Here is a 27,192-nt window from a genome sequence, read left to right as displayed (position 1 = left end):
ATATAATAATATGTATTATTATAAAAAAGAAAAATAAAGCACGTTAAAATTTTCTTTCTTGATTTTTTACAAAATCTACTTAGAATTATGCAAAATATGACTAAATAATTATAAATTTCAAGTTAAATTTTAATTTTGATAAATAATTTAAATTTCAAAATATCAAGTTCAGTTCGACTATGTATGTAGTAATTCCTCAATAAAGTGCCAAAACCCTATTAAAATATATGAACATTTTCAACATTTTAATGTTTTTATTTAAAAATTTGTTGGAATATGAGCTTCAAACAATTATTATGTAAATAAAAATAATTAAATATATGTATTTATTCGTATTACAACCGTAGTAAGTCGATTCTTCCTTTCTTCTACTGAGTTTTGAATTTGATTTCGAATTGTAAAGAGATTCAAAGGGAAAATACTAGCGGATAAAAACTACCTCCATGAAAGGGTCATAATGGAGTCAAGTTGTATTTTTTGATATTTTTTGCTTTTCGAGCCTAAATAGGTAGCCAAGATAATGCCTAAAAATAAGGTTCTAAATTCTGAAGTTTACATGATCCTCTCGTGTGCACCCTTAAAAATGATTTTATCATAATTAAAGTTTATAAACAGTCTATAAACAACAATTAAATATAAAAACAACACAAAAAATCAAATTCGAAATTAAATTATTTGTCTTCCTCCTCTTCTTCTTCGTCCTCAGCTATTTTCCTTACAGCAGCGAACACAGAGAATGGGTTTCTCACAGGTTTTTCTTCTTTCTCGTCTTCCTCCTCTTCCATTTCTGATGGCAAAGGTTCGATATCGAAATCTTCTTCCGGATCCGAATTTGAAGCTGCCAACATCTTTCTTATCTCTTCCTGTGCGAGTTTCTTTCTCTGTGTGCCAAAGAACATTGCATCTTCAAGGTCTACGTCTGTGAAATTCGGTTCAGAAATGGAAAGTTTGTTACTTTCTTCAAGTGGGAAATCAACAACTAAAATTCTGTTGTTTAAACGTGGTTTCTTCTTTCTCGGCTTCAGTTTGACAGATGAAACATTGAGTTCGAGGCAATGATTGAGTCTAGCACGCGGTGGATAGAAAGGAACAGGAGCTGGTGGAGAAGAAACAACATTAAGATTGAAAGAAAAAGAAAGATTTTGTTTTTTCGCTTTTCCTTTCGCTTTCGCTTTCTTTGGCTTAGCTTTTGCTTTTCCTTTGCCTTTTGTCTTCTTTTCTATCGCTGGTTTTGGAGCTGGTGGTATTGCAGGTAAATCAAGAATTGACTGTGGCACTTTTTTGGGTGGCTGAACTTGTTGTTGCTGAACTTTAGGGGTTGGCTGGTCCTGTTGGGGCGGCTGTGTGTTATTATTGTCTTGTTTCTCGGCGGCATGCATTTTGAAGGACTTTTGTCGTTCAATCATTTCACGCATTTTCATTTGTTCATGTAAATCGTTCTGATCCTCTTCATAGTAGTCACTGTCGTAATAGTCATCTTCCTCTTCTTCTAGCGGCTGAGGAATTGACTGTATTGGGGCATTAAATGTGGATTTAACTCTGACAGGTGACCTTGCGCCTTCAATATTAGTAATCTTCGGCCTGGATTCATCTCCTGGTGTAAGGGCAATGTTGGAAGATTGGATTTTATTGAGATTTGACAATCTGTCAATTGTTTTGAATTTAATTTGCATTTTTTGCTTTTGCTGAGGAATCCAAAGGTTCGAAACATTAAATACTGGCTTAAACTTGTCTGAATTGTTAATTGTATCCGCTCTATTCTTTAAATCATTGATATAATCTTCATCAATTTCTCCAATTTTTGGATTTGCCTCTAATTTTCGAAGTTGTTCAACGGCATATTGAGATTCTGGAGTAACTTCGATTCCGTCTGCTGCATTTATCAATGCCATTCGAAATGCACGTAAAATTACAGAAGAAACGGTTGATTTTTGGAAAGCTTCGGCTATAATCATTTCCAATCTCTCCTGTAAATCAGTCGTATCCTTGCTGTTCTCTATAATGCTTTGTATCATCTTTGCAGCCGCAATTAAAACGAAATTGTTTGCAGGACGATGAAGTAAGCGATATAAGATCAGTTCAACGGACAAATTACGAATAATAATGCCAAAAGCATGAATATAGTAAAGGGAGTATTGAATCAAAGAATCTGAAGATTTCAGACAATTTAAAATAGATTGAGCTGAATAAGCCAATCCTTCATTCATTTTAAGTATCAAACCAAGCTTAAATACCAATGAACGCTCTGTATCATCAGAAGCATCTTGTAATACTAAAGGAAGCGCTTCTGATGCATCATTTGAGAAATCACAGACTTCAAAGTATTCGTTGAAGTAAATAAATAATAATTCGATGACTTTTTTTCTCATAGATGCTGTCAAAGGTATAGGAGGAATAGATGCAGCTGGATCGTATGCGAATTTCTTAGGTATTGGACAACCAGGGCCATGATCACCCATAAGAGAGCAAAAAAGGACCCAAGCGAATGTCTCAGACTTCTTTGAATGCGAAATAAAACGAGTACAAAAATAATAAATAGAATTGATTTCAATATTCTTGATGATTCGTTGGTAACTTGTCCTAGAGGCATTTAAATCTTCGTATATTTCGTGTGGATATACTTCCATTGAATTTAATAAAATTTGTGTAACAGAACCTATGACATATGAATAAACATTTGCATTTCTATCGAGAATTTGTAAAAGATGTTCCGTATATTCTATTGATTCCGCAAGCTTTTGAAGTAAAGGTGAATCTATCATTGTAAAAATCTGTAAAATCCTTCTCATAATTTGTGAGTCTGATGTGTTGTGAAGAATATCTATTAATTCATTAATACCATCAGGCGATGTTAACCGATCTATTAAAGCTTGATTTCCAGTTTTAAAAACTTGGACTACGTCTGAGCATTGGAGGAACTCTAGTAATTTTGGTGGTTCTGATCGTTGAACTAGGAAAATTACAGATTCAGTTTGCTTCTCCATTGCCGTTTTGAATTTCTTTTTCTGACAAAATTGAATAATTTACAAAATATTCGACTTCTTTACACTCTTTAGAGATCCCTTTCCATGTGAGTAAAATATTTTATTCACATAATTCTCCGAAATTCAATGGATATGATTCATTCTTTTAAGAAATACTGTTTCATTTGGTTCCATTAGTATAATGCTGCTTCCAATTATCCGTTAATATATGTATCAGCAATAATATTTGTATCATTTGATATTTTCCAAAAAAATTATTATAATTGAGACCTAAAAACACAATGGTTTAATATATATGATTGTTAGAAATAATTAATCCAAGGTTCTAATGCCCGAATAACAAAAACTTAAAAGTCAATTATATCCAAATTCTTACAAAGGATATTCATTGCTTGAATTATGTTTCTACCATGGAGCAGTTGATTGTTTCAAGTTATTAAGATCGAAATTTAACTCAGAAATAACTGAAAAATGTCTATATTTTTTCATTTTAAGGAGGGAATCCAAAGATCATGAGTGAATGTTTGAAATATCAAGAACCAAATAGAGTTTGAATGAGGTATGCTATATTTTCACACAACATTGATTTTGTTACATTCTGGATGAATGAATACAATAATCTTGAATCGTTTTTAGTTTATTTCGATCAAACTTAATAATGTTTGATATTCCATCACTTTGAAAATGTTTCCTTTCGCAAGGTGCATATATCAATGAAAAAGATGAAGAATGGTGAACCACCATTCATCATGTAGCATTGTTTAATTATAAGGAAGCAGTCAAACTTCTTTTTTTCACATTGTATAAATGTCTATGAAAAAGATTACATTGAAAAAACTACCCTTCATTATTCTGCATAAAATAATTAAAAAGAAATAGCAGAACTTCTTATTTTAATCGGTACAAATTTCAATGAAAAAATAATAAGGGAGATACAGCACTTCATAAGGCAGTACATCTCAATTGCAAAAAATGGCTGAACTTATCATCTCAAATGGTACAAATATCAATGAAAAAGTTAATGATGAAGGAATTGCTTTTCATCATACAATATATTTCAAATGTAAAGAAACAACCGAACTTCTTCTTTTACATGGTGCAAATATCAATGAAAAAGATATAAGTGGAATGAATGCACTTCATCATGCAACATTAAATAATAGTAAAGAAACAATCAAACTTCTGATTTTGGATGGTGCAAATATTTAATCAATTTTTTGGGCTTTATCTTACCAGTTTTAGATTTTCGCAATTGCATTCATTTGGTGGTACAATCAGCATCTATATTTAAATATTAAATATTATTTTTATATAATAAAAATTTACATAATAATCATAACATGAGTCATCATCAATGAAGATGAAAAAAATGTTTGTATTGAACAAACAATTTCGCGTTATTATGTTTCCAATGCAATTTTTTACAGATTGCTGAGAAAGCTTCGCGTTAATGAACAAATTTTCGAGGTATGTCTTACTCGTGTTTTCAACTTTGATTCCGCAATTCAATTTTGAGCATCCTTTGAAAGCATTTGCACCAACACCAGTTACACATATTGGTATATTTATCCATGTCAGGCTAGAACAACTTTCAAATGCACTTGTAGAAATATATGAAATTGAATCGGAAGGAATGAAAATTGAAACTAAATTTGTACATGAAAGGATGGCTCCTTCATTAATGTATCGAGTATCTCCAGGTAGTGAGAATGATGTTACTTCGGATGCTGGTGGGAATAGAACTAATGAAATTAAATCATATGTAAATAGAGCTCCAGTCATAACTCTATAACTGTTTGAAAAGCAATTTATTTTTTTGAGCCTCATACATCCTCTAAAAGCTCCAATTCCAATACTTGTCAATGCACTATTTTCTGGGATATTGATCTCTTCTAAATAAAAACATTCTGAAAATGAATCTATTCCTATTGATGTAAGTGTTTGTGGGAAAGTGATATTTATAACTCCACTATTTCTAACAGCCATATCAGAAATTTTCTTAATATTTGGTGGGAGAATGAGTATTGAAAGAGAAATAGTATCTTGAATAGATTTTAATCCAAGATTTTCAAAATTTACACATTTAGAGAAATCAAACTTCTTTATAATAGTTTCTGAGAAGGACTCGATTCCAATAAAATTCAGTGAATTTCCATTTATTACTACACTTTCTAGCTTTGTACATTTTTTAAATGCATAATCATCGATCCTTGCAAGTGAAGAAGGGAGTTCAATATTCACTAAATTAGTACAAGCGGAAAATGTCCATTCAAAAATTTCTGGAATAGTTGAAGATGATAGTGTTATGGACTTAAGATTGTAACATCCATAAAATGCATGTGATTTCAATTCTTGAGCGTTATTAATTGTAATGCTTTCAAGTCTAAAACAGTTATAAAATGCAAATGATCCAATGCTAATTATTGTTGATGGGAGATTCACAAATTGTAGATTATGGCAATTGCAAAATGCAGTATTTTTTATTGATTTTAACATAGAATCACATGGAAATGTAATTTTTGTTATTTTATCCCTTCCATCAAATACAGAACTTGTTATTGTTTGTATTGTGTTTAATATTACGAATTCTTTTTCGACATTCTCTCCAATATATCCATTAATTGTTTGATTACTTTTATCAATAATTAAGAGTTGAGAATCAAGATATAAATTTGAATTAACTCCAAATTTTAATTTAGTAGATTTAGGAAATGCGTTTCCTGCAAGATAAGTAATATTATCTGGCAATGTGACTTCAGAAAGTTTGGAACATCCCACAAAACAATTTGTATCTATTGATTTAATAGAGATTGGAAAATTTATTGATGTGAATGGGACATCTTGAAATGTATAATCAGCCGAAAATTTAAGGTTTTCAGAAAGTCTTACTGAAACAACGTAAGAATTGATAGTTGTAACTGAATTTGGGATATAAACATCTTGAATTTTTGATTTATAGAATGCATAGGCTGCAATTACTTGGAGTGAATCAGGAAATTGAACATGAGAAATTGATGTACTGCCAAAAGATGCATACACAATTTGATTAACACCATTTGGAAAAACTGCTGTTCCTGTCATTCTTAACGGATACCCAAGTGCATATTTACCATCTATTGTTAGGATCATATTATTTTCAATTTTGAAATTTTTACTTCCTGAGCTTATTGTAATACTATCAAGAAAGGCATATTCGAAGCATCCATTTTCAATATTATTCACGGATGCTGGTATATTAAATGTTCTGAGTAAGGTGTTGGCTAACATATTATAGCCCAAAGAGGTAATTTTTGAGTTGCTTGGAATTATAATTGTATCCATGAAATAATTATTATAAAAACATCTCTTAGGTATAGCTGTCAGAGATGCAGGTAGTTCAATTCTTGATAGATTACAATTCATAAAAACATCAACTCCAAGCCATGTTAGAGATTCTGGAAGGATGATGCTTGATAATGAGGAACAGCCATAAAAGGCTTGATCACCTATTGTTTGCAGAAGATTGCATTTCGAAATATCAATATTTTGAATTTTTTCACAGAGGTAAAATGCATAATTTTGTATGGTTCGAAGTTGTGAATTTTCTTCAAAAGAGAATGATCTAAGAGTTGATTTACATGCAATAAATGCATAGGAACTTGTTGTTTCACCTCTAATGTATTTTGTTTGAGATTTGATGACAAAATTAGTAAGTTCTGATGGTGCAAGATAAAGTGTTTCTAAATCAAGGGTATATTTAACTTTGCTTAAAGGATCTTCATAATATGTCATTTAACTTGCCAACTTTGCAAATTCTTTACATGGAAAAATTGATACATCAAAAATTGAGACTACATTCAATTTGCAACCATTCCATCTCAATTTTGGATTATTCTATCCGCTTGGTCAAAATACGCTTTCTTGTATGCCAAAAGATGATTTTAACGATATAAAAATCAATGTTTTTGGACAACCATTGAGATTTGAAATTAAATTTAGATTGCTAATATCTCAATGGATGCTTGTTATCTAAGCTTATACATACTATACATAACTTAGTCCATATCTGTAGTATCTAAACATATGCTTAAACCATGCTATTATCAATATTCGCTAAATTGAATTTTTGCATTAGAATAAAGATAGCTAATTGCAACAAGTAAAAAAATAAAAGTTAATTGCACGCATATATTATAAATGTCATTAAAATTCCAAAAAATCATTTTTTAAAAATGGCGCCAAAAATTAGAGATAGAGACAACGTTGCTATTTGTCACTTTTCGATAAGAAATTCTCGGGGAAAAAGTTTGCGGTTTTCATGATATAAAATTTAATGGTTTAATTTATAGAATATACATCTGAACCTCCGGATCCCACCATCATATGATCCATCGAATAATACGTATATTGATAATACGACTGGAACAGTTTTTGATGGTGTATATCTCACAATTATTTCCAGACAATGTAATGATTACAGATTTCTGACCAATCAAGTTACCCAGATTTGCTTTACTTTTACCACTCCCCATGTAATTTCTGGGGAAAACGATAATTCATTTTTTTTATGGATGAATAGATCGTTTTCCTAGAAAGGACCTCATATCTCTGGCTAAAAAGAGTGTCAGATCCTAAATAGATTATTGATCTAGTGTACAAATCCAATAAAAAGCCTATTTTTTTGGCTTTTTTGGTGCTCATTTTTTCGAAGATCTACATGAATATGGGGAAACCATCGGCTTTTTTTGGTTAACCCACATCTTCATGTAGTCTGGACTATCTTTCCTCGAAGGACCTCTTTACGGGTGTAAAAACTCATAAAGTTCTCAAAAGATTCATTCTCGATCTCCATGCTGAAAGAATTTACAATAAAAAAGAGATCTACGCATCAAACTACAGCCATAAATGAACTGAACCCCTAAAGCTCAGCTCTTAGTTTATCAAAAACGTCGAAATCCTTCTCATTGCAATCAAATTTTCTCAATAACTCATAAGAAAAATCGAATTTTGATTAAGCCGGTGTTATAGGTATCACAAATACTACAAACTTGAGCAATATCGAAATTGCCAGCAAAAGTTTGAAATTGCATTGCTCATATTTGTTTTGTAAACTAAAAATCTGCTTATATTATTCATTAATTTTTTATATATTATTCATATACTTTAATAAAAACAATACTATTTCACCTTAAAAATGAATTTCATAAGTCAATATTATTTTTTTGAAAATGTATCAATTTTCGATTAAAACAACATGAGAATAAAATTTACGCAAAATTATTTTAAAAAATGGTTTTAAAAATTTACAATTGATTAAGAATAAGATTGGAAGAAGTTTTGAAGTTTAATTTTAAGAAAAAAAATTCGGATATTATTCATGGATCTAAGTAATCTGATATTTGAGTATCGGCACTATGCATAAAACATATATTTATAGTTTTTTTTGGATTTTTATGATTTTAAATATATTCAAATTTGGCAATCCAATAGATTTTTAAAAAATAGGTAAATAAAAATAGATTACATATGCAGCAGATTTAGAACATGAAACAAATCTTATAGTGACCCAAAAAAAAATTCATGATCCAAAAAAGAAAAAAAATTGGCTAAATGGGAATCAAACCTTGGCATAATGAATCATTATGTCGGATGTTTCCACTACACCGGCAGTTCGAAAAATACCCTTGGTGGTTCTATTTAATAGCTACTCCCAACGATAGGCGGTGTCCCCAGCTTTCGAGAGGTGGTAAAAGTAAAGCAAATCTGGGTATTATAAATCAATTAAATAAACTTAGCGAAATATCTTAATTCTTTTGTGGATTTAATTTTTATTCAAAAAGCATATATTTCATCAATTAATGACCATGTGAATTGATCGAATCTATGATCCACAATTTGAAATTTGAATGGAAATCAACACAGAATAAATGATTTATATTATATATCTAGATATCTTTAATATTATTAAATAAAAAATAAATTTGAATACATGAATCGGTTGAAACGGTTTGGTCTGCCTTTGAAATGGGTGCTTCCAAGCAGCAACGTCCTAAGACATCTAAGAAGATAAAGCAAGATTCTTTCATCAAGAAGGAATGGCGCCACGTTCTTGTTCCAGCTTACTTCACAGGCAAGCGTGACATCGGTGTTACAGTTTCCAACAAGTGCGCTCGTGGCCGTGTTCCAATGGACTACGTCAACAACCGCGTTTGGGAACTCTCACACGCTGACATGGTCAACGATCTTTCCCACGCTTACAGACTCTTCTCCTGGAGATCCATCGCTGCTGGTTCTGAAGTTTACACACAGTTCGCCGGCATGCGCCTTACACACGACAAGCTCGACTCCATCATGAGAAAGTACCGCACAATGATCGATGCTTCCGTCGATGCCAAGACAGCTGATGGCTTCATCCTCCGCCTCTTCACAATCGGCTTCACAAAGAAGCTCGCTAACTCCCACAAGAACCACACATACGCCAACTCCCACAAGGCTCGCCAGGTCCGTGATGTCATGATCAAGGCCCTCACAGACGCTTGCGAGGCCAACGGCGTTGAGCAGCTTTGCAAGGACTTCGTCGATGAGAAGATCGAGAACGAAATCGTCGATAAGTGCAAGCAGATCTGCCAGATCGAAAGTGTCTACATCACAAAGGTCAAGGTCATCAAGGCCCCAGCTCTCTCCAACGAGCAGGTCAAGACACTCAAGATCTCCAAGGATGCCGCTCAGCTTTCCCTTGCTCCAACAGAGCGTCCAACAGAAGAGTAAATTTATAAAACCATTTCAATGGTTTGGAATAAATAATCCAGCTTATAGAAATCTACCATCTTATTTACTTCATATTTTCATTTTAAAACAGTGATTTCATTTCAATATTGAAATGTTTTGATGATATTCAGACGATTTTTACATAATTTAACTTAATTCCGCCCTGAAACCTTATTAATTTAAGTCATATTCATATATCCCAAAGAAAATCAAAATATTTTTTCGTTGTAACCCTGAAGGTGAATTTTCTGGTTTATATCAGGTTTTAAAAGTAGATGAAGGAACATAGATGATCATATTACACCCGAAGAAGTCATTTCTTTCAAATGTAATAATTTTTGTTCAATAAGATATGAAGTAATATATTCTTTGTCTATGGCTCTGGAAAAATATGAAAATAAATAATAAAAAAAGTAAAACTAATTATAAATTTATAATTGTTCGAAGTTTCTATTTGCACCTCTTCTACTTGTAATCTTGTCTATATAGTTTTCGAAGTGAACAGCTCTTAAGAATGCGCCCATTGGCAATGTCAAAGCAGCTAAAAATGTTGAGTAAATCCATTCAATCATTGTCATTGGGGCGCAATAAATGTAAACACCAGCAATTTGGATCAACAAAATCTGGACAATCATGATACCAATTTGAATTATGAAGAACAAATAGTTATCTTGAATTCCATCAGTAACTTTCATCTTCTTTGATGAAACTCTTGCATTAACCAAATTAAAGTCTTGGCACAAAACGAAAACATTGAACAAAAACGTGTAATGCTTCATAGAATATTGTTCAGCCTGGTAAGGGAACAACAAAACATATCCAATCAACAATATCTGCAAAACACTTTGTCCAATGATATTCTTTAGCATGAAACTATCAATTAAAGGTGCATCTTTCTTCTCAGGTTTTTGTCTCAATAATGATTCATCAGGTCTTCCTGTTGCAAGTGCTAAAGCTCCTAAAGAATCCATAATCAAATTAACCCATAATAATTGGACAGCTTTGAATGGTGTCTCATTCAAAATAGCAGCTGACAAAAACGATACAAAAAGTGTCACAACGTTAGCTGTCAATTGGAATTGTAAGAATCTTCTGATGTTATTATAAACGCATCTTCCCCAAACAACAGCTTTTACAATTGATCTGAAATCATCATCCAAGACAACAATGTCTGATGCTTCTTTCGCTAGTTCTGTACCACATTTACCCATTGACAAACCGACATCCGCTGCCATCATTGCAGGAACATCGTTTGTTCCATCACCTGTGACAGCAACTGATTCTCCTGCAGCTTTGAGAGCGGAAACAATCAAGTGCTTGTCCATGGGTGATGACCTTGCAACAACAGAAATTGTTGGAAGAGCTGCAATTAAGTCACTTTTGGCCATTTTACGGACTTCGCTGCCGAGAATGACTCTTGTTCCTGGAACTAAGATTCCGCATTCTTTTGCAACGGCTTCGGCGGTTGTTGAATGGTCACCTGTGATCATTATGACTTTAATTCCGGCTTTCTTGCATTGGTCAATGGAAGAAATGGTTGTTGGACGAATGGAATCTCTTATAGATACTGTGCAGAGAAGAGTAAGGTCTTTCTCGGCATCTTCCCATGTTTGTGGTAAATCATGAGTGTCTTTGTATGCTAATGATAGCGTTCTATATGTTTTCTCACCTTCAGAGTTAACAGCAATCATGAATTGCTGCTTAAAATCATCAGAAACAGGAGATGTGATGAGTTTTCCACCAGGAAGGACGAAATTTGTGCAGAGTTTGATGATTTCATCAGGTGCACCTTTGACAAATGTCCTGTACATGCCATTCCATGGTATAACTGTTGACATTCTCTTACGATCTCTGTCAAATAAGAATCTGATAACAGGAGGAAAGGCAATTCTTAGTTGTTGGTAGTTGCCATGGATGCGACTGACAAATCTAAGTAATGCACACTCTGTTTGGGATCCAATTGAGCCTTGGTCTGTCAAAACTGCTTGAGTATTGATTGAAATTGATTTTCTTATGAGCAAAAGAAGCTCTTCATCAATATTTGAGCTGTCTAAGTCAGGTACATTGAGGAATATTGGTCCAATGGCTATTCTTTCAACGTTCATCTTGTTTTCTGTAAGAGTACCTGTCTTATCTGAACAAATAACTGTAACAGAGCCCATTGTTTCACAAGCACTGAGTCTACGAACGAAGTTGTTATCAGCCATCATCTGATTCATTGAATATGCCAATGAAATTGTAACAGCCAAAGGAAGACCTTCAGGAACAGCACATGCAACAATAGTAATTGAGATAACAAAGTATGTAAGAGGTTCTCTGCAGTGAGCCCATTCGAATCCAAACTTAACTTGACTGATAATCCACTGAATTAGTAATGCAATGAAGGTTAAGCTGGCAACGATGATACCGACCAGGCCAATCTTTTCGGCAAGTGCTTCCAGCTTGACCTGTAATGGAGTTTCTTCGATTTCGGAGTTGATTAAAGCGAAAATTCTTCCATGATGAGAGTTGAGACCAACGCAAATGACCAAAAAAGTACCGCAACCTTCTACAACATGCGTATTACTGATTAAAAATGGATCCTTTTCGCTCTTTACGATAGCTTCCGACTCACCATTTGCTGTGGACTGGTCAATCTTAAGGTTTTCTGATGTAATAACAAGACCATCTGCTGGTATGCAGTCTCCTTGTTGTATTTCGACAATATCGCCAACAACAAGCTGATGATTTTGTATTTGATGAATTTCGCCATCTCTAATAACAGCTACATCGTAAATTGATTTGATTCTGTTTACGGCAGCAAATTGCTGCTCTTGTTTTAAGTTTTGAGTGGCTTGAACAACAGTAACGATTACAACAGCTGCGAAAATAGCAGCTCCATCAATCCAGGCAGTAGATTTTTCTTCCTCTGGTGCAAACATAAATTCTAATACAAGCGAAAGAATGGAACATACAATCAAAATACGGACTGTTCCATCTTTAAGTGCCTCGTTCAACATGCTCCAAAAAGAACGTATTGGCCTATCTGGGAGCTGGTTTGAACCAAATTTTGAGATTCTGCTTTGAATTGTGGTAGAATTTATTCCTTTCTTTAAATCTGTGTCAAGCATTCTAGCTATTCCTTGTACTCCCATGAGTTTATTCAAGGCATCATTGTCTTGGTTTTCTATTAAGTGCCAGAGCTCTTCGTTCGATAAGCTCATAACAGCACTTAAAAAGTAATTGAGAGATGGATCAGTCAAAGAAATAATTATGAAAATGTTATATGCTTAAGATAAGTATTAGATAGGTATCGGAAGATATTTCAATACTCACAATTAATTGAATATTTTCCGACCAAGTTTTGTGAGGAGAAATGTTCGAGAAAATTTTTTTTTACAAAATGCAGGACACTTGACAAGTAAATTTCGGAATACACTAGTCTATGCAAATGCAGATAAAATACCATTGGATTAATGGGAAATTTTTTGTTTTTGTTTTCCCGATACTTCATCCTCTCGAAACTCCGAATAATAAATTGCTTAATAATATTGCACAGGGAATGCATAGCCTTATCTCATGCATTTAAATGAATTTACGTTTCTTATTTTCAAATAATTTGGATTAGCGATAAATATGCAATATAACAAGATATATGATTTCACTGCGATATTTATGCACAAATATATGTATGTGCAGCTTAGTCATAGTTAATTTTCTCCATAAAATTGATATTTCTTTTATGATTCTGGAATTGCACATCGAGAGATATCTTAAAATCTTATGTAGCACTTTTCATCATTGATTGAATTCATAACTCATAGCATTTTTCATACATACTCAAAAACACTTCAATCCCATCACGTTCCCATTTTAAATTCAACAATTAGTTTTCAAGTTCCTCCCATAACAAACAAACTCATAAGTCTTCACACATCAGCTACATGAAAACTTTTTTTGCAGAATAAATTTGAGAAGTTTATTTCATAAATGAGTGAAGAAAAGACAACTCCAATCAAAACAGCTGCTGAAGATCTTACAAAGAATATTGCTGAATATATGCAGCTTCAAGCTGAAGAACTTTCAGACAACTTTGAACTTGTCTTCCAGCTTAACCAGGCTGCAATAGGCAAATATGGTGAACTTGTTGATGAAGCTTCCTCATTAAAAGAAAAAGCATCAGCACTCCAAGAGCAAGAAATCGGCGTTGCTTCATTTCTCAGTAATTTATCTGTCATCGAAGCCGATATTACAACTCTCGAAGATACAATTTCTAAATTAGAAGGGTACTGCACTTTACTAGAATCAAAAGTAGCTAATGTTCAGCATTAAATATGTTTATATAATATTTCAAATTAATTTCGAATTTTATTTTTTAATATTATTTCAAATTGAGAAGAAAAAACTATTACAAATCAGATTATGGAAGATTGTAGTTTGATTGAAAACTCTAGATTCTTCCAATATATATGAAATCTTTATTTCAATCATTTGTACAAAAAGAAACGTTATATGCTTGTGTATTTAAGTGTCTTAAGTCAATAATCTACATCCAGATAGCTCGTTTTCATTGAATATAGCAATCCATCCTGAATATATATTTATATTTGAGCACAAAGTTTATGAACTTTAAGTCTCTTTATATCTTTTGTTTGTTTTTTCCTCCATTCTGAGTAATAAATATAATTGTGATTGAAATATAAACATGCTTGATGTACAAATTTTACATTTTGTGTAATTTAAAGAGTATTCTGTCCAATATCTCTTTCATGCTATAAAAACTATGAAATTATTCTCTATAACTTGAGTTCACTCATCAAAATGACTATATTGGTAAATAATTTTTTTTTATGATTTCTTTAATTTTTAATACTATTGAAAAATATTAATAGAAACTATTAAAAAGTTATATGAGAATTACATTTTTTATAATAAATTGTATCAAAATTATTTACAAAGTTAAAACAAGCCATTAATATAGAAATAAAGCTGGCAAATAAAATTCGAAACATTATATATTTGAATAGTAAGGATATCTATAAAAGCAAAATTATTTGGCTGGTTCTTTTGGAGTTTCTTCGGTTTTTTCAGTAGAATCCTTCTTCTGTGGAATTTCGGGTGGTTGATAATCAATTGATGGCATTGATGGAATTGGATTGTTAAGTAAATTCTTGATTCTCGCATGCAGTTTTTTAAATTTCATCATCCATCGCTCGTTGACATTTTGTGGATAGTTTTGCAATTTGTTTTCAAACCATTTTGATAAATCCATAGCTATAATGTATTTTGGATCATCTTGAGGATAATAGCACATAGCATTGTACCATATTAATCTAACATCTGCAGCAAATTCCATAATTTTATGGTATTTATCGTTTTGAAGGCTAAGCTTAACTTGCTCTAAATTCATTGGAAATTTAACGATTTCATTATATCTTGGATTATTATCAAGAGGAACTGGATTTTTAAATGGTCCGGATGTTGGTTTTTTATCGAGTTTTTCAAGTATTTTGGCACACCATTCGTGTTGAAAATTTTTCATTTTGGAGTAAAAAGGTGACACAATCTATTTTAAACACTATTATTACTCTATAATACATTGTAAAAGATTCTTTCTCATTCATATTTAGTCACAAATCTTATGACAAGAGTGAACTTTGTTACAAAATAATCTTATCAATCTGAAAAACTCAGTAAAATAGCCATATTTCGTTGAAGATTTGCTTAAAATAATATTACTTAAATGGATGGCAAACCTTATCGCTAAATTGCATCAAAACACTAATTATCTGAGAAAAAGAAAAACGATTGATCAAGAGCATTAAATTTGTTTCAATCTAGGCACCAACTAACATGTCCAATCCTAAAAGCTAATACGACCCAAAAAAAAATCATCAGTCATATCCTGGAAAATTTGCTTTACAATAAAGATATCACATGTTTATACACTATTATACATAAGAAACTGCTCACTACTCCTTTTTCTTGATATTTTAATTCCGTTGATAAAAAAATGCAAATCAATTGCATTTCATTATAATGCATTCTTCACATTTGTCTTAAAAATAATTAGAATTATCAGAATTAGAATTATTGAACGAGTTGAGATAAAATCATGTTAGAATAATCAGTACATAACAATGTTTACTAACAATCACAAACATTAAATAAGTAAGCAGCATGCGCTATGAGGTGATCTAACTTGAATTGATTCTGTAAAAGGATCATCTTTGGATCCAACGCGTATTCCAAAAACAGATAGAGCAACATTTTTATGCGATATCTTTTGAGTATCTGTTTCTGCAAGCTCAGCAAATTTCTGCTCGTATAAATCTTTATTGAAGTCTTCAAGAGCTAATGTAGCAATTTTAAGGTAACTCTCTTTATCTAAAAACAGTTCTTTCTTTTTTGAAACTCCTCTGAACAAGATTAATAACATATTCTTATTCAGTAAAGTTGGCTGGCTCGATTCATAAAGATTTCTGATTGATTGAAATGGAACCGTTTTCTTTTTAGTCTTTAAACCCATGTAGCAAGTTTCAATGAAATTTTCTTTTTTTGAAATAGGCATTTCATGAAGTAATTGTGTGAATTGTTCTCGTGTTAATGCACAGTCAGCATCATCATCCAATTCGTTGAGCTTATTTATGAATGTACTATAGTCAAAGCCCATGTTTATTCGATAAATTGAATGTAATCGTTATTTCGAAACCAAGTTTTTTTTATGCAATTCTTTCTTCAATGATGTTAAATAACATTTTATAAAAAAGCAATAAAATTTTTTCTGCGCACCTTTTTTATATCACCTATTTTCTATTGAGACTGTTGGTAACGATTAAAATTAGATGTCTTTGAAATTTTCTGAAAAAGATTTTTAAGGTTTCGATGTTATTTGATAGCTAGAACATTAATAAATAAAAATTCACAAAATGCTCTGAAATTTTAAAAGTGTCATTCATCAGACTTTCCTAATAAAATATCCATTACCCTCATCAAATGCAGCAAAGCAGCTGAGATTATTATGTAGGTAATTACAGTTCGTTGATATTTCAATCATTGTTTCCTCATGATTTCTTGTTTTTCAGTATTCAATTAGGAAATTTACATATTAACGTACAAGATTCTTATGTCGCATTATCAAAACTATATTAGGTTTGTCTTGGTAATGCCTTGTATACCAATTAAACTTGATTTAATATTTTATTTTTGTCCGATTGTTAACATAGCTAAGATTGCGCTCGTATCTAAGTTAACACTAAAATGACACGTCTTATTTTCATTTTTGGTTAATTTTAAAGTACTTATCGTAATCAAAACAAATTCTTTCTTGAATAGGCTCTCTTTAAAACATCATAATTAAAGCATCCTTCTTGGATGGATTTAATCACTACTTAAAAAATTAAATTGTTCTTAAGTTCGCTAATATATTTTTCTCATGATATCTAATAAACTATTTTATCTGAATCATTTAAGCATATATCTGAAACCAAAATGCATCTTAAGATGTTCATCCTGATTATCCAACTTTCAAACAAAATTTTGTGAAATTTCAGAACAAAATATACACAATAACTTAAGAAAATCAGTCATATGTTACATATCAAAATCATTGAAAGAGTTTCAAAGAAATTTTGGCAAATTGAAGAAATTAATTCTTATTATGTTTCTTTATTAAAAAAAGGACCTTAGTTATAATATATAAAATTTATTTCTATGCAGATTGACATTTTTGAATTGTTTTTGAAACAATATCACTTGATACATCCATATTTTCGCATGAAGTTAATAGCTGGTCGCAAAAGTCTCTAACCATTTGAGAAGCACGAGAATTGTTCCTTAAATTATATAAGAATCTATAAACAATTTCTGACTCATCATCATCTCTATATACAGGTAGATTATTTGCCAGGAATTGAATGTATCCTTCAATTCCATTTGCTGTTCCTGTAACTGTAATTCTCTTTTCAAGAATGAGACATAAGGATGAAAGACCGCATTCATTTCCTAAAGCATAATTTTCCTCCTTAGTGTCTTCATTGGAGATTGCTCCAGCAAGGATTGATAAGAATCCATCCAAAACATCTTCCTTTACATCAAGCTTTGTTGCAGCTCTGCCGAATCCATACAATGAAAGTTGTCTAACATTTTCATTTGTTGACATCATTCCATCAGTGAGTTGCTTGAATGCTGAATCAAAATGCTCATACTCAGGAACTATTTCTAAGAAATCTGCAAGCAATCCTGCTCGAATAATATCAAATAGTGGAGTGTGCTCTGAGAGATTATTATCTTCAAGAGCTGAAATGCATTGCTGGAAAGCAATAATAGCAATTTCATGATTTCTATTTTCAATAGATTTCATAATTGTTAAAGTTTCCCAGACAGTATCTAAGTATTCTCTGTAAACATTGTCAGAGAATGAATTATTGTTAATTTCGCCAATAATTTCCTTTGCACACATATTGATTATTTGTGCAGGAATATCTGCTATTGCAGAAACATATTCAATTGGAACAGCTTCCTTCTCGATTAATTTAGAAATTTTATGAAGACATTTCATTCTAACAACGTTCTCTGGTTCGGCAACACATCCATCCTCATCATCCTCTGAGCCAAGCAAGAAAGAATGGATATAAGCTGCATACTGAGCAGCAGTTTCTGGAAAAGCAACTGAAATTACAGATATAAGTTTGATGGAAGCAATTCTGATATCCTTATCTAACATTTGATAAAGTGTCTTGCTAACAACTGTATTAAGCTCTTTATTGTAATCAGTAACACTTCTTCCAACAACTTTGATGAATTTAGCAAGGTTCTTAATTGAATTAGTAATTTCAACAATTTCTTCACTTCTAACAACAAGGTTCTTTGCTGAACCAGGAATCTGGAATGCCATCACTGAATCAGAGTTAGAAATATTGAAGTCACAGGCAATTGCAGGATCCTTGGAACTGTTTTCAATAAGCTTTGGCATGACAATATCAATGAAGTTTGTCATGTTTTGGCCTACTGCTTTGATACAAAAGCCAAATCCTTCGCTTGTAACAATATCAGGATATTTCTCAGTGAGTCTAATAAGATTATCCATAAATTCGAGCTTCATAGAATCGTCCATACAACGCAAGAAGTTACCTTCTAATGATAAGATGTTAAGACCATCTAAGTGTTCCTCTTCATTTTCAATTGATTCTAAAAGCCTTGTAGAGATCTGAGCTGCAACATCAGACATATCTGATGGGCATGCAATTGCAATTGCAGCTGCAAGGTGAACAGAATCAACTGTGAAATAAGAACTGAGTATCTGTAAAACATCTTGTGCAATAGAAACAATGAAGTCATGAAGCTTGAATGCAACAGCACCGTCCAAGAGTGTTGCAATTGCTTTCAAAGCAAGTTCATAATATTCATCCGAAATGATTTCATATAATCCTTTGAATATAGCCAGCAAATTATCTTCATTTAGCTCAGTCTCCTTTTCAAAATGATGATTTAATACAGCTTCAATTGCAACGAGAGCATTTTCAACTATATATCTATCTTCAACTTTTAATAATTCGAAAAGTTGCAAAATGTAACCAGTTGGATATAAGATTCTGAGCATACTTGAAGCAATATAAAGATTTTCGCTTTCAAGATATTGAGTGAACAATTCTGTTAACTTTTCATGGAAATCATCTTCTTCGCAAAGTGTTGTTAATAAATCATTAATGTTTTCAATTAGTTCTGATTGAGATTCTCCACATTTTTGAATAAATGCTATGCAACGCTGTCCGAACTCCTCGAGGTTTTCGATTATGATTTCAGTAACACCATAAAACTTAGTAATTTCAACAAAGTTATCGATAAGTTCAAGTTTTTGAGAATCTAAGGCGGTTTCCGATGAAAAAACTGAGAATAAGCGAACAATAATTGGTGCGCACATTGAGATTTCTTCCTCGCTCATCATCTTAAGGCTATCTTTGAAATACCTTAATGCTGTTGCAAAGGCATAATCTCCTGGCTTTGGAGAATTGATTAATTGAATGAACAGAGAAGCACAGCGATTCATTAAATCCTCTTCGAAGACATTTGGAGATAGTTTTAGAAGTTGCATGTAAAGATGTATTTGTTCAGCAAAAGTTTCTGTTGAAGAGCTCTCTAGAAGGAACAAAGCAATAAGATTTTGGAAAATTGCTTCACCATTGTCTGTGCCTGTAAAAATAGAAGCATAGTAACATATGTAAGTAATAGCAAGAGCTTGGTTACTTGTTTGTATCTGAGAATGAACTGCTTCTAAAATTTCTCCGGCCGGTTGAATTGTAGTGAAAAATATAACAAATTGTTGGAGAATAAGATATGCGTGGCGTATAGCAACTGAATTTTGTGAAACTGGAAGTTGAATGTATTTAATTAAGACTGTTTTCAATAAATCAACAATTTCAGGGGGAATAATTTCAAAATTATCCTGCGCAGAGATTACTGATGTTATTCTATATAGATAAATAAAGCAATGAGTTGTGATATCATGGAAATCATCCGAATTCAGAATGGAAAGTAAGTTTGCCATGCATTCAACAGGATTTTCGGCTTCTTTCTGCATATATAATTGTTGATTTGGGATTCTGAGTTCTTCATTTGTTGAAGTAAGAGCTCTAATAAGGTCAGCAAAGTCAGACATTTTGGATCTTTAACGTACAACTTTTTGGACTTGTTTGATGGCTTGAAAGAAAAATAGCACGTCCGTAAAAGGTGTGAAGAATTCGATGCCATTTTGAAGTTAAAATCATTCAAAAAAAGATAAAAATGCAAATTGGAGATAATCATTGCATTTATTTGCACCATAAGCTAACATATCACAGTAAAGATTTGCATAGAGCAAAGAAATATCCTATGAAAATCTAACAAAAATGGATAATAAAAAAAAAATTAAATCTCAAACATATAAAACAATTTATAAGATAAAAATATGAATACAAAGAAATATCTCTAAGATAAATAAAATAAAGTTAATAATAGCCAAAATTCCTATTCATTGGTTGTGCATATCCGCCCATTTGTTGCATACCACCGGTCATCATTGGTCTATTAATAGATGGCTGCAAGTACACTTGTGGAGTGAAGCTAGATAGAGTGGCCGCGCATCTGACTGTGCATGCTTCTGTATCTGCTTTATTTGTAAGCATTAAAGGGAATTTAAATGATTTCGGAGAGCCAATAGGTAAGTTTCTTAAGCTAATTCTTGCACTACATAGCGGTATATTAACATTATTTGGTCCAGATGTGCATAATGCAACGTATAAAAACGATTTAGATATATCTAGTGATTTCAGAACTAATCTTGCTGGATAATTCCATGTGGGATTTTTCGAATTTTGTACTTGTGGTGTTGAAAACGGTTGTGGAACTCCATCTGCAATAACAACAAACCAAATTGGTGTATTGGAATGATTTACACCATCATGTATTTCAGCATCCTTAATGACAAGATCTATAATCCAATTATAATTTAGCTCTATCATTTCTTTTTTGTAAAAAAAATTGACATCATCCAAAAACTTGAGAACATGAATCAACCTTAGTTGTAATCGCATTTAAGGCCTAAATATTTCTTCAAATTTCATGTAAAATCTTGATTCCAATTTGAAGAAAATTTCAATTTCGTAAGAATAGGATCCATATTACATATAACTTAGTTTAACATAAGGAGTGTATTATTCCATATCAATTATTTTATCTTGAATCAACTATTTTACTCAGCGATATTGATGTAACACACTCAAAATAATGATTTTATAGAAATAACTCACACTACTTATTCTCACATTCTCCATTAACTCATCAAAAGTGTGAAGAGTTCCTATTTAGACAAAGGATTGCTTTGAAATCATTTTATTTTGTGTATATTATTAGCCACATTTTATCATTCATGTATTTGCTTTAAATAAGGCTAGTTGCATGTGCATTTACACTCCTTATCATTGTACCATGTATATAATTTATGATTTTGGCTATTTCGTATAAACTGTATTTCAAACAAACATCTTATCATTATGTAATATGATACGAACTTAAATTGACTGTTTTAAGATTTTAATATTATTGGCCGAAGAATTCAAACGTAGAACGTTCAAGAAGGAGCTATTCTTCCGTTAATTTTGCTTCTTTCCTATTGTATAGTATATTATGCTCATTTATTTATCGATTTGTTCTCTATTCAGCAATGCTTGGCCATTTTGTAATTTCCATTCAAATTTTTTCGATGGAATCTTCAACACAGACACATTTATACAAACCAATTAACACAACAGAATATCTTACAAAATACGAAAAGGCACGTGTTCTTGGTATCAGAGCCATGCAAATTGCTAACGGAGCTCCAGTTCAAATTGATATTGGCTCAGAAGTTGATCCATTGAACATTGCTGAAGAAGAACTAAAGCAAAAGAAGACACCACTTATCATTCGTCGTACTCTTCCAGATGGAACTTATGAAGATGTCGCTGTTAACGAATTAATCGTTATTAATGAGAACCTTGTATTGTAAAAAATGTCATTGAAAAGATTTTGTTGAAACAAATTTTGCTATTTAATGATACTGCGTCATTTTATACCTTTATTTTAGATAATTTTTTTTAGAATTGCAAAAATGTTTGAGTAAATTTGTGCTTTTCCAGCAGTATTGTTAACCACACTAATATTTCTTTCACTTTTTTTAAGAAAGAGCTTATATTTGAATAACATTTTTTTCAATATTAAAATCAGCATTAGGATCAATGAAAAATTATAGTACATACCTCATGCTGATTAGTTTTTCGACGGTAACGGTATACATAATGATCTATCCAGCCAAATATAAATGGCACTTTTCATAATATGCTTCCAATTTTACTTCCTTTCTTGCTCTTCAGAGCTTCATGCGAAGATGATGATGAATCAGATGGTTTTGGATGGGGTCTTGATGACGACTTGGAACTTCCAAAAGAAATTAATTGGGATGAAGTTCCTGTAATTGATGTTATTATCCTTGGCAGTGGACCAGCCGGCTGCACAGCTGCCTTATATGCTGCAAGAGCAGGTTACAATACAGTTGTATTACATGGCGATGTACCAGGAGGTCAATTAGTTTATACAACCGAAGTTGAAAACTTCCCAAGCTTCAATGGAACAGGTCCACAGCTTGTTGATGCAATGAAGGAGCAAGCTATTAGAAATGGAGCTAAATTCTTAACAGATACAATTGTTAAAGTCAATTTATCTGTTTTCCCAAGAAGACTGGAATCCTATGATGGCAATGGATACAAATGCAGATCATTGATTATCGCTACAGGCGCCAAAGCCAAATACTTAGGTCTTCCAAGCGAAGAAAGATTGAAGAACAGAGGTGTCAGTGCTTGCGCTATTTGCGATGGTGCTCTTTACTCTAACCAGGACGTCGCCATAGTCGGAGGTGGTGATGTCGCCGCTGAAGAAGCATTATATTTAGCAAAAATCTGCAGAACTGTCAAGTTATTCCATAGAAGAGATGAACTTCGTGCTTCCAACCCAATGAAGAAGCGATTGGCTGCTTCCAAAGTACAAATCATCTATGATACAGTTATTGATGAAGTTCTTGGCGAAGATTTCGTAACAGGCGTTCAGGTTAAGAACGTTAAGACCAATGAATTAACAAATCACACAGTTTCTGCACTTTTCGTGGCAATTGGCCATTTCCCAGAGACATCTATCTTCGAGGGACAACTTGACAGAGACAAAGGTGGTTATTTCATTACAGATGGAACTCCAAGAACTAAAGTTCCAGGAGTTTTCGTTGCTGGCGACTGCGCAGACAAAGTTTACAGGCAGGCAATTACTTCTGCTGGAACAGGATGCCAGGCAGCACTTCTTGCTGAGCACTACCTCGCAGATCTCGACGCAGAAGAAAATCAAGAATAATTAATTAAATATGTAATATTTTAGTGAAATGTTTTTTATTTACATGATGTCATGAATCATAATATTTTTAAGCAAAGTTTCGGCGAAATTTAGCTATTTTACTGAGTTTCCCAAATAGATAAGTTTATTTTGAAACAAAATTAATTCTCGTCATGAGATTTATGACTATAAATGAATTGGAATCGTTTGCAATGCATATTTTAAAGCCATTGCATGGAAATGACAGATTCTTTGTCATGCTTAAGGGTTCACCGCTTTAGTTTAACTGTTAACAGTAATGAATTTTAAAAATGGCCAATATAAAGGTATGTATGTAAGCTTGTCCAGAATCTCCAAAATAAAAAGAATCACCACCACGAATCTCCGAATTTGGCTATTTTTAGGAATTTTTATCAACTTCGACGGATTTTTGATTTTTTACCCCTTTCTAAGTATTTCTTAATGATTTAAAATAGTCAATTACTAGATTTTTGACTAGTCAATTTTTTTTTTTATTATGAGTTCTGACTATTCTAAACAATATGCGGATTTTATAGGGGCGCTTGAAAAGCTCTTCCACATAAAATCTAATGAACCTATCGAAGATATGTGCAGTATAATTACAAATACTTTAATTTCAAAGTATCAACTTTCAATCAAGCAACTTACAAAGTTAATTCATGAGGCAATTAGATACAATTATGCATCCGGAGCGAATTACGTCAAAATACTCGAACAGATCGGGGCTTACCTAACCGGAGTTTCAGATTACCATTTTGAAACGGAGGGTTCGATTAAATTTATAGTTATGCATGATCAAATTGATAAGTTCAAGGAATATTTAACTCAAAATTCAATACCGGATGACGTTTATTTCCTAATTCCTAATTTCAGGAACAATGCTTTCGATAAGGGTTATTTTGCAGTCTTATCTCTAATTGAAGCATGTGCATACTTTGGATCTGTTAACATTTTTTATTTCTTAACTTCAAATCATATTAGTGAAATAACTGAAAATTGTCTTTGCAGCGCATTAATTGGAGGAAATCAAGACATCATCAACGAATGCTTGAAAGAACATAAAATGGATATTGATTGTCTCAGAAGCATTATAAGAACACACAATCACAAATTGCTTGAATATGTTTTAGAGAGAGAGATATTCGAACTTGATAATTTTTATGGCGAGATTTGGAAGTATGGAAAAGAAGAGAATTGGATGAATGATACAAGCTATAAACCTGTTTATGAAGATATCATCAGATATCAAAACCTTAATGCTGTATTTCTTCTATTCAAAAGGAACAAATATTACATCTTTCCATGGGGTGCTGCATTTTCGCAAACAATAGATATTTTCAAAAACAATACATTTTCTAACAAACATAATCACACTAAATTTGGAATTATTTATTTTGCATGTAAAGCGCAAAATTCTAATATTGGCAGATTATTACTAGAGTCATACAATCAAATTATAGTCAACAATAATGAAGGAGGTGATGAATGTATTTCACGTGGAGCAAATATCAATGAAAAAGATGATAATGGAAAAACCTCTCTTCATTTTGCAGCAAAAAATAATATTAAAGAAACAGCAGAACTTTTTATTTCATATGGGGCAAATATCAATGAAAAGGATAATAATGGAGAAACCGCATTTCATATTGCAGCAGAAAATAATAGTAAAGAGATCGCAGAGCTTCTTATTTCACACGGTGCAAATATCAATGAAAAAGATAAATATGGCCAAACCACTCTTCATATTGCAGCAGAAAATAATAGTAAAGAGATCGCAGAGCTTCTTATTTCACACGGTGCAAATATCAATGAAAAAGATAAATATGGACAAACCGCTCTTAATATTGCAGCATATTATAATAATAAAGAAACAGCTGAACTTCTTATTTCACATGGTGCAAATATCAATGATTACTGGTAAGTGTTGAGTATAGAAGTCGAATAAGACAAATCTTACAAAGTTCTTACAATTTCCTTCTCTCAATTTTGGATCTTCTTTTAAAAAATAAAAATGTTATATACAAACTGCGAGTCAAAAGGCGTAAGTTCACTTTTGAATTAAGAGAAATATTCAAAATATACTATGAGATTCTCACAATTTCATATCACATGGTACTTACGCCTTTTGTCCCAAGTATAAAAAATCATTTTTATTTAATATATAACATAAGATTAGTAAATAGATAGATATTAATAAGCTTGTCCAGAATCTCCAAAATAAAAAGAATCACCACCACGAATCTCCGAATTTGGCGATTTTTAGGAATTTTTATCAACTTCGACGGATTTTTGATTTTTACCCCTTTCTAAATATTTTTTTAATGATTTAAAATTATTGCCGTTTTCTCATTAATTTTGTATATATTTGTGATATTTACACGGATACATTATAAAATATCATCTGATATTAGTAGCATGAATGGGAAATATGAATTTGAACAAATTTAATAATCAATGCAGGACTTACACTATTCATAATATTATAATATATAATTAATTCAAGAATATGAAAGAATTTCTTTGCGATTTCCAAATTGACTATCATTGACTCATTTCCCTATATATATTATATGATAAAAGATATAGCATTGTATGTATATTGTATGTATATTGTATGTATATTGTATGTATATTGTATGTATATTGTATGTATATTGTATGTATATTGTATGTATATTGTATGTATATTGTATGTATATTGTATGTATATTGTATGTATATTGTATGTATATTGTATGTATATTGTATGTATATTGTATGTATATTGTATGTATATTGTATGTATATTGTATGTATATTGTATGTATATTGTATGTATATTGTATGTATATTGTATGTATATTGTATGTATATTGTATGTATATTGTATGTATATTGTATGTATATTGTATGTATATTGTATGTATATTGTATGTATATTGTATGTATATTGTATGTATATTGTATTAATTATAATTAGAGGCAAAAATAAATCCCCGGAAGAATCTTGGAGATTCGGAGATTTTCCGGGGATTTATTTTTGCCTCTAAGTATGATAAATGAAATATTTATGTATTAAAATATATCTTTTATTATATGGCAGCTCGGGGAAATGAATATTTTTTTATTGAAATAATTTTGCATATTTATATAGCAGTCTAAACAATAGAATTATTCATTATTGCTTATAAATTTGTTAATTATGTCAAGTATAATATAAGGTATTATTATTTTAGTAAATTTGCATGTTATTTATTGCAGAAATAAAGAAATGATGATAATTCTTTTGTTTCATAATGTACAAAAACTATATATTTGGTAGATATTATGCATTTCACATCAATAAATTAACAAATTTTTAAAATATACTCATATATTCGCACAAATTGTAATCTATGAAATATAATGATAGTTTTTTAAAGATATAAACAGATAAATAAGCAAAAAAGAAAAGGTACTGACACTTTATAACCTTTAAGTCAAGAATTTTTTAATGATAATTATTAGATTTTAATTTATTTGAGGTATTCAATATGAAAAAAGTTTTATTTGAGTGTTATATCAGCACACATTGCATTGTATGATATGATCA

At 31.6% G+C, this 27,192-nt stretch overlaps 13 protein-coding genes across 13 annotated transcripts, besides 1 other annotated feature; 6 read left to right on the top strand and 7 right to left on the bottom strand.

Annotated features, from left to right (window-relative positions):
* Positions 1–577: part of a mobile genetic element that runs on past the window's edge.
* Positions 578–671: 94 nt separating this feature from the next.
* TVAGG3_0962640 (uncharacterized protein) lies at positions 672–2,984 on the bottom strand (the record flags this gene model as incomplete). Its single annotated transcript, XM_001328690.1, has 1 exon — positions 672–2,984. One exon carries the CDS (start codon positions 2,982–2,984, stop codon positions 672–674), a length of 2,313 nt encoding a protein of 770 aa, XP_001328725.1.
* Positions 2,985–3,956: 972 nt separating this feature from the next.
* On the top strand, positions 3,957–4,193 carry TVAGG3_0962630 (Ankyrin repeat family; the record flags this gene model as incomplete). Its single annotated transcript, XM_001328689.1, has 1 exon — positions 3,957–4,193. One exon carries the CDS (start codon positions 3,957–3,959, stop codon positions 4,191–4,193), a length of 237 nt encoding a protein of 78 aa, XP_001328724.1.
* A 78-nt stretch (positions 4,194–4,271) lies between these two features.
* On the bottom strand, positions 4,272–6,755 carry TVAGG3_0962620 (surface antigen family; the record flags this gene model as incomplete). Its single annotated transcript, XM_001328688.1, has 1 exon — positions 4,272–6,755. One exon carries the CDS (start codon positions 6,753–6,755, stop codon positions 4,272–4,274), a length of 2,484 nt encoding a protein of 827 aa, XP_001328723.1.
* Positions 6,756–8,984: 2,229 nt separating this feature from the next.
* On the top strand, positions 8,985–9,789 carry TVAGG3_0962610 (Chain B Ribosomal Protein S3ae; the record flags this gene model as incomplete). Its single annotated transcript, XM_001328687.2, has 1 exon — positions 8,988–9,731. One exon carries the CDS (start codon positions 8,988–8,990, stop codon positions 9,729–9,731), a length of 744 nt encoding a protein of 247 aa, XP_001328722.1.
* Positions 9,790–10,136: 347 nt separating this feature from the next.
* Positions 10,137–12,960, bottom strand: TVAGG3_0962600 (calcium-transporting ATPase protein; the record flags this gene model as incomplete). Its single annotated transcript, XM_001328686.1, has 1 exon — positions 10,163–12,934. The coding sequence occupies one exon, from the start codon at positions 12,932–12,934 to the stop codon at positions 10,163–10,165; it is 2,772 nt and encodes a 923-aa protein (XP_001328721.1).
* Positions 12,961–13,624: 664 nt separating this feature from the next.
* Positions 13,625–14,065, top strand: TVAGG3_0962590 (biogenesis of lysosome-related organelles complex 1 subunit 2 family; the record flags this gene model as incomplete). Its single annotated transcript, XM_001328685.1, has 1 exon — positions 13,701–14,042. The coding sequence occupies one exon, from the start codon at positions 13,701–13,703 to the stop codon at positions 14,040–14,042; it is 342 nt and encodes a 113-aa protein (XP_001328720.1).
* A 695-nt stretch (positions 14,066–14,760) lies between these two features.
* On the bottom strand, positions 14,761–15,252 carry TVAGG3_0962580 (acetylation-dependent protein binding; the record flags this gene model as incomplete). Its single annotated transcript, XM_001328684.1, has 1 exon — positions 14,761–15,252. The coding sequence occupies one exon, from the start codon at positions 15,250–15,252 to the stop codon at positions 14,761–14,763; it is 492 nt and encodes a 163-aa protein (XP_001328719.1).
* Positions 15,253–15,847: 595 nt separating this feature from the next.
* On the bottom strand, positions 15,848–16,394 carry TVAGG3_0962570 (EF-hand family; the record flags this gene model as incomplete). Its single annotated transcript, XM_001328683.1, has 1 exon — positions 15,874–16,383. The coding sequence occupies one exon, from the start codon at positions 16,381–16,383 to the stop codon at positions 15,874–15,876; it is 510 nt and encodes a 169-aa protein (XP_001328718.1).
* A 287-nt stretch (positions 16,395–16,681) lies between these two features.
* TVAGG3_0962560 (armadillo (ARM) repeat-containing protein family) lies at positions 16,682–20,529 on the bottom strand (the record flags this gene model as incomplete). Its single annotated transcript, XM_001328682.1, has 1 exon — positions 17,422–20,367. The coding sequence occupies one exon, from the start codon at positions 20,365–20,367 to the stop codon at positions 17,422–17,424; it is 2,946 nt and encodes a 981-aa protein (XP_001328717.1).
* A 91-nt stretch (positions 20,530–20,620) lies between these two features.
* On the bottom strand, positions 20,621–21,217 carry TVAGG3_0962550 (C2 domain (calcium/lipid-binding domain, CaLB) family; the record flags this gene model as incomplete). The annotated part of the gene is made up of 1 exon (XM_001328681.1): positions 20,696–21,208. One exon carries the CDS (start codon positions 21,206–21,208, stop codon positions 20,696–20,698), a length of 513 nt encoding a protein of 170 aa, XP_001328716.1.
* A 720-nt stretch (positions 21,218–21,937) lies between these two features.
* TVAGG3_0962540 (DNA-directed 5'-3' RNA polymerase protein) lies at positions 21,938–22,378 on the top strand (the record flags this gene model as incomplete). Its single annotated transcript, XM_001328680.1, has 1 exon — positions 21,949–22,233. The coding sequence occupies one exon, from the start codon at positions 21,949–21,951 to the stop codon at positions 22,231–22,233; it is 285 nt and encodes a 94-aa protein (XP_001328715.1).
* A 54-nt stretch (positions 22,379–22,432) lies between these two features.
* Positions 22,433–23,650, top strand: TVAGG3_0962530 (thioredoxin-disulfide reductase protein; the record flags this gene model as incomplete). The annotated part of the gene is made up of 1 exon (XM_001328679.1): positions 22,563–23,621. The coding sequence occupies one exon, from the start codon at positions 22,563–22,565 to the stop codon at positions 23,619–23,621; it is 1,059 nt and encodes a 352-aa protein (XP_001328714.1).
* A 467-nt stretch (positions 23,651–24,117) lies between these two features.
* Positions 24,118–25,542, top strand: TVAGG3_0962520 (proteasome regulatory particle assembly; the record flags this gene model as incomplete). The annotated part of the gene is made up of 1 exon (XM_001328678.1): positions 24,118–25,542. One exon carries the CDS (start codon positions 24,118–24,120, stop codon positions 25,540–25,542), a length of 1,425 nt encoding a protein of 474 aa, XP_001328713.1.
* Between the last annotated feature and the right edge of the window lie 1,650 nt (positions 25,543–27,192).

Source organism: Trichomonas vaginalis, chromosome I (assembly GCF_026262505.1).
Source record: "Trichomonas vaginalis G3 chromosome I, whole genome shotgun sequence".
Taxonomy (NCBI): domain Eukaryota; phylum Parabasalia; order Trichomonadida; family Trichomonadidae; genus Trichomonas; species Trichomonas vaginalis.
This window is presented reverse-complemented; position numbering and strand designations above follow the sequence as displayed.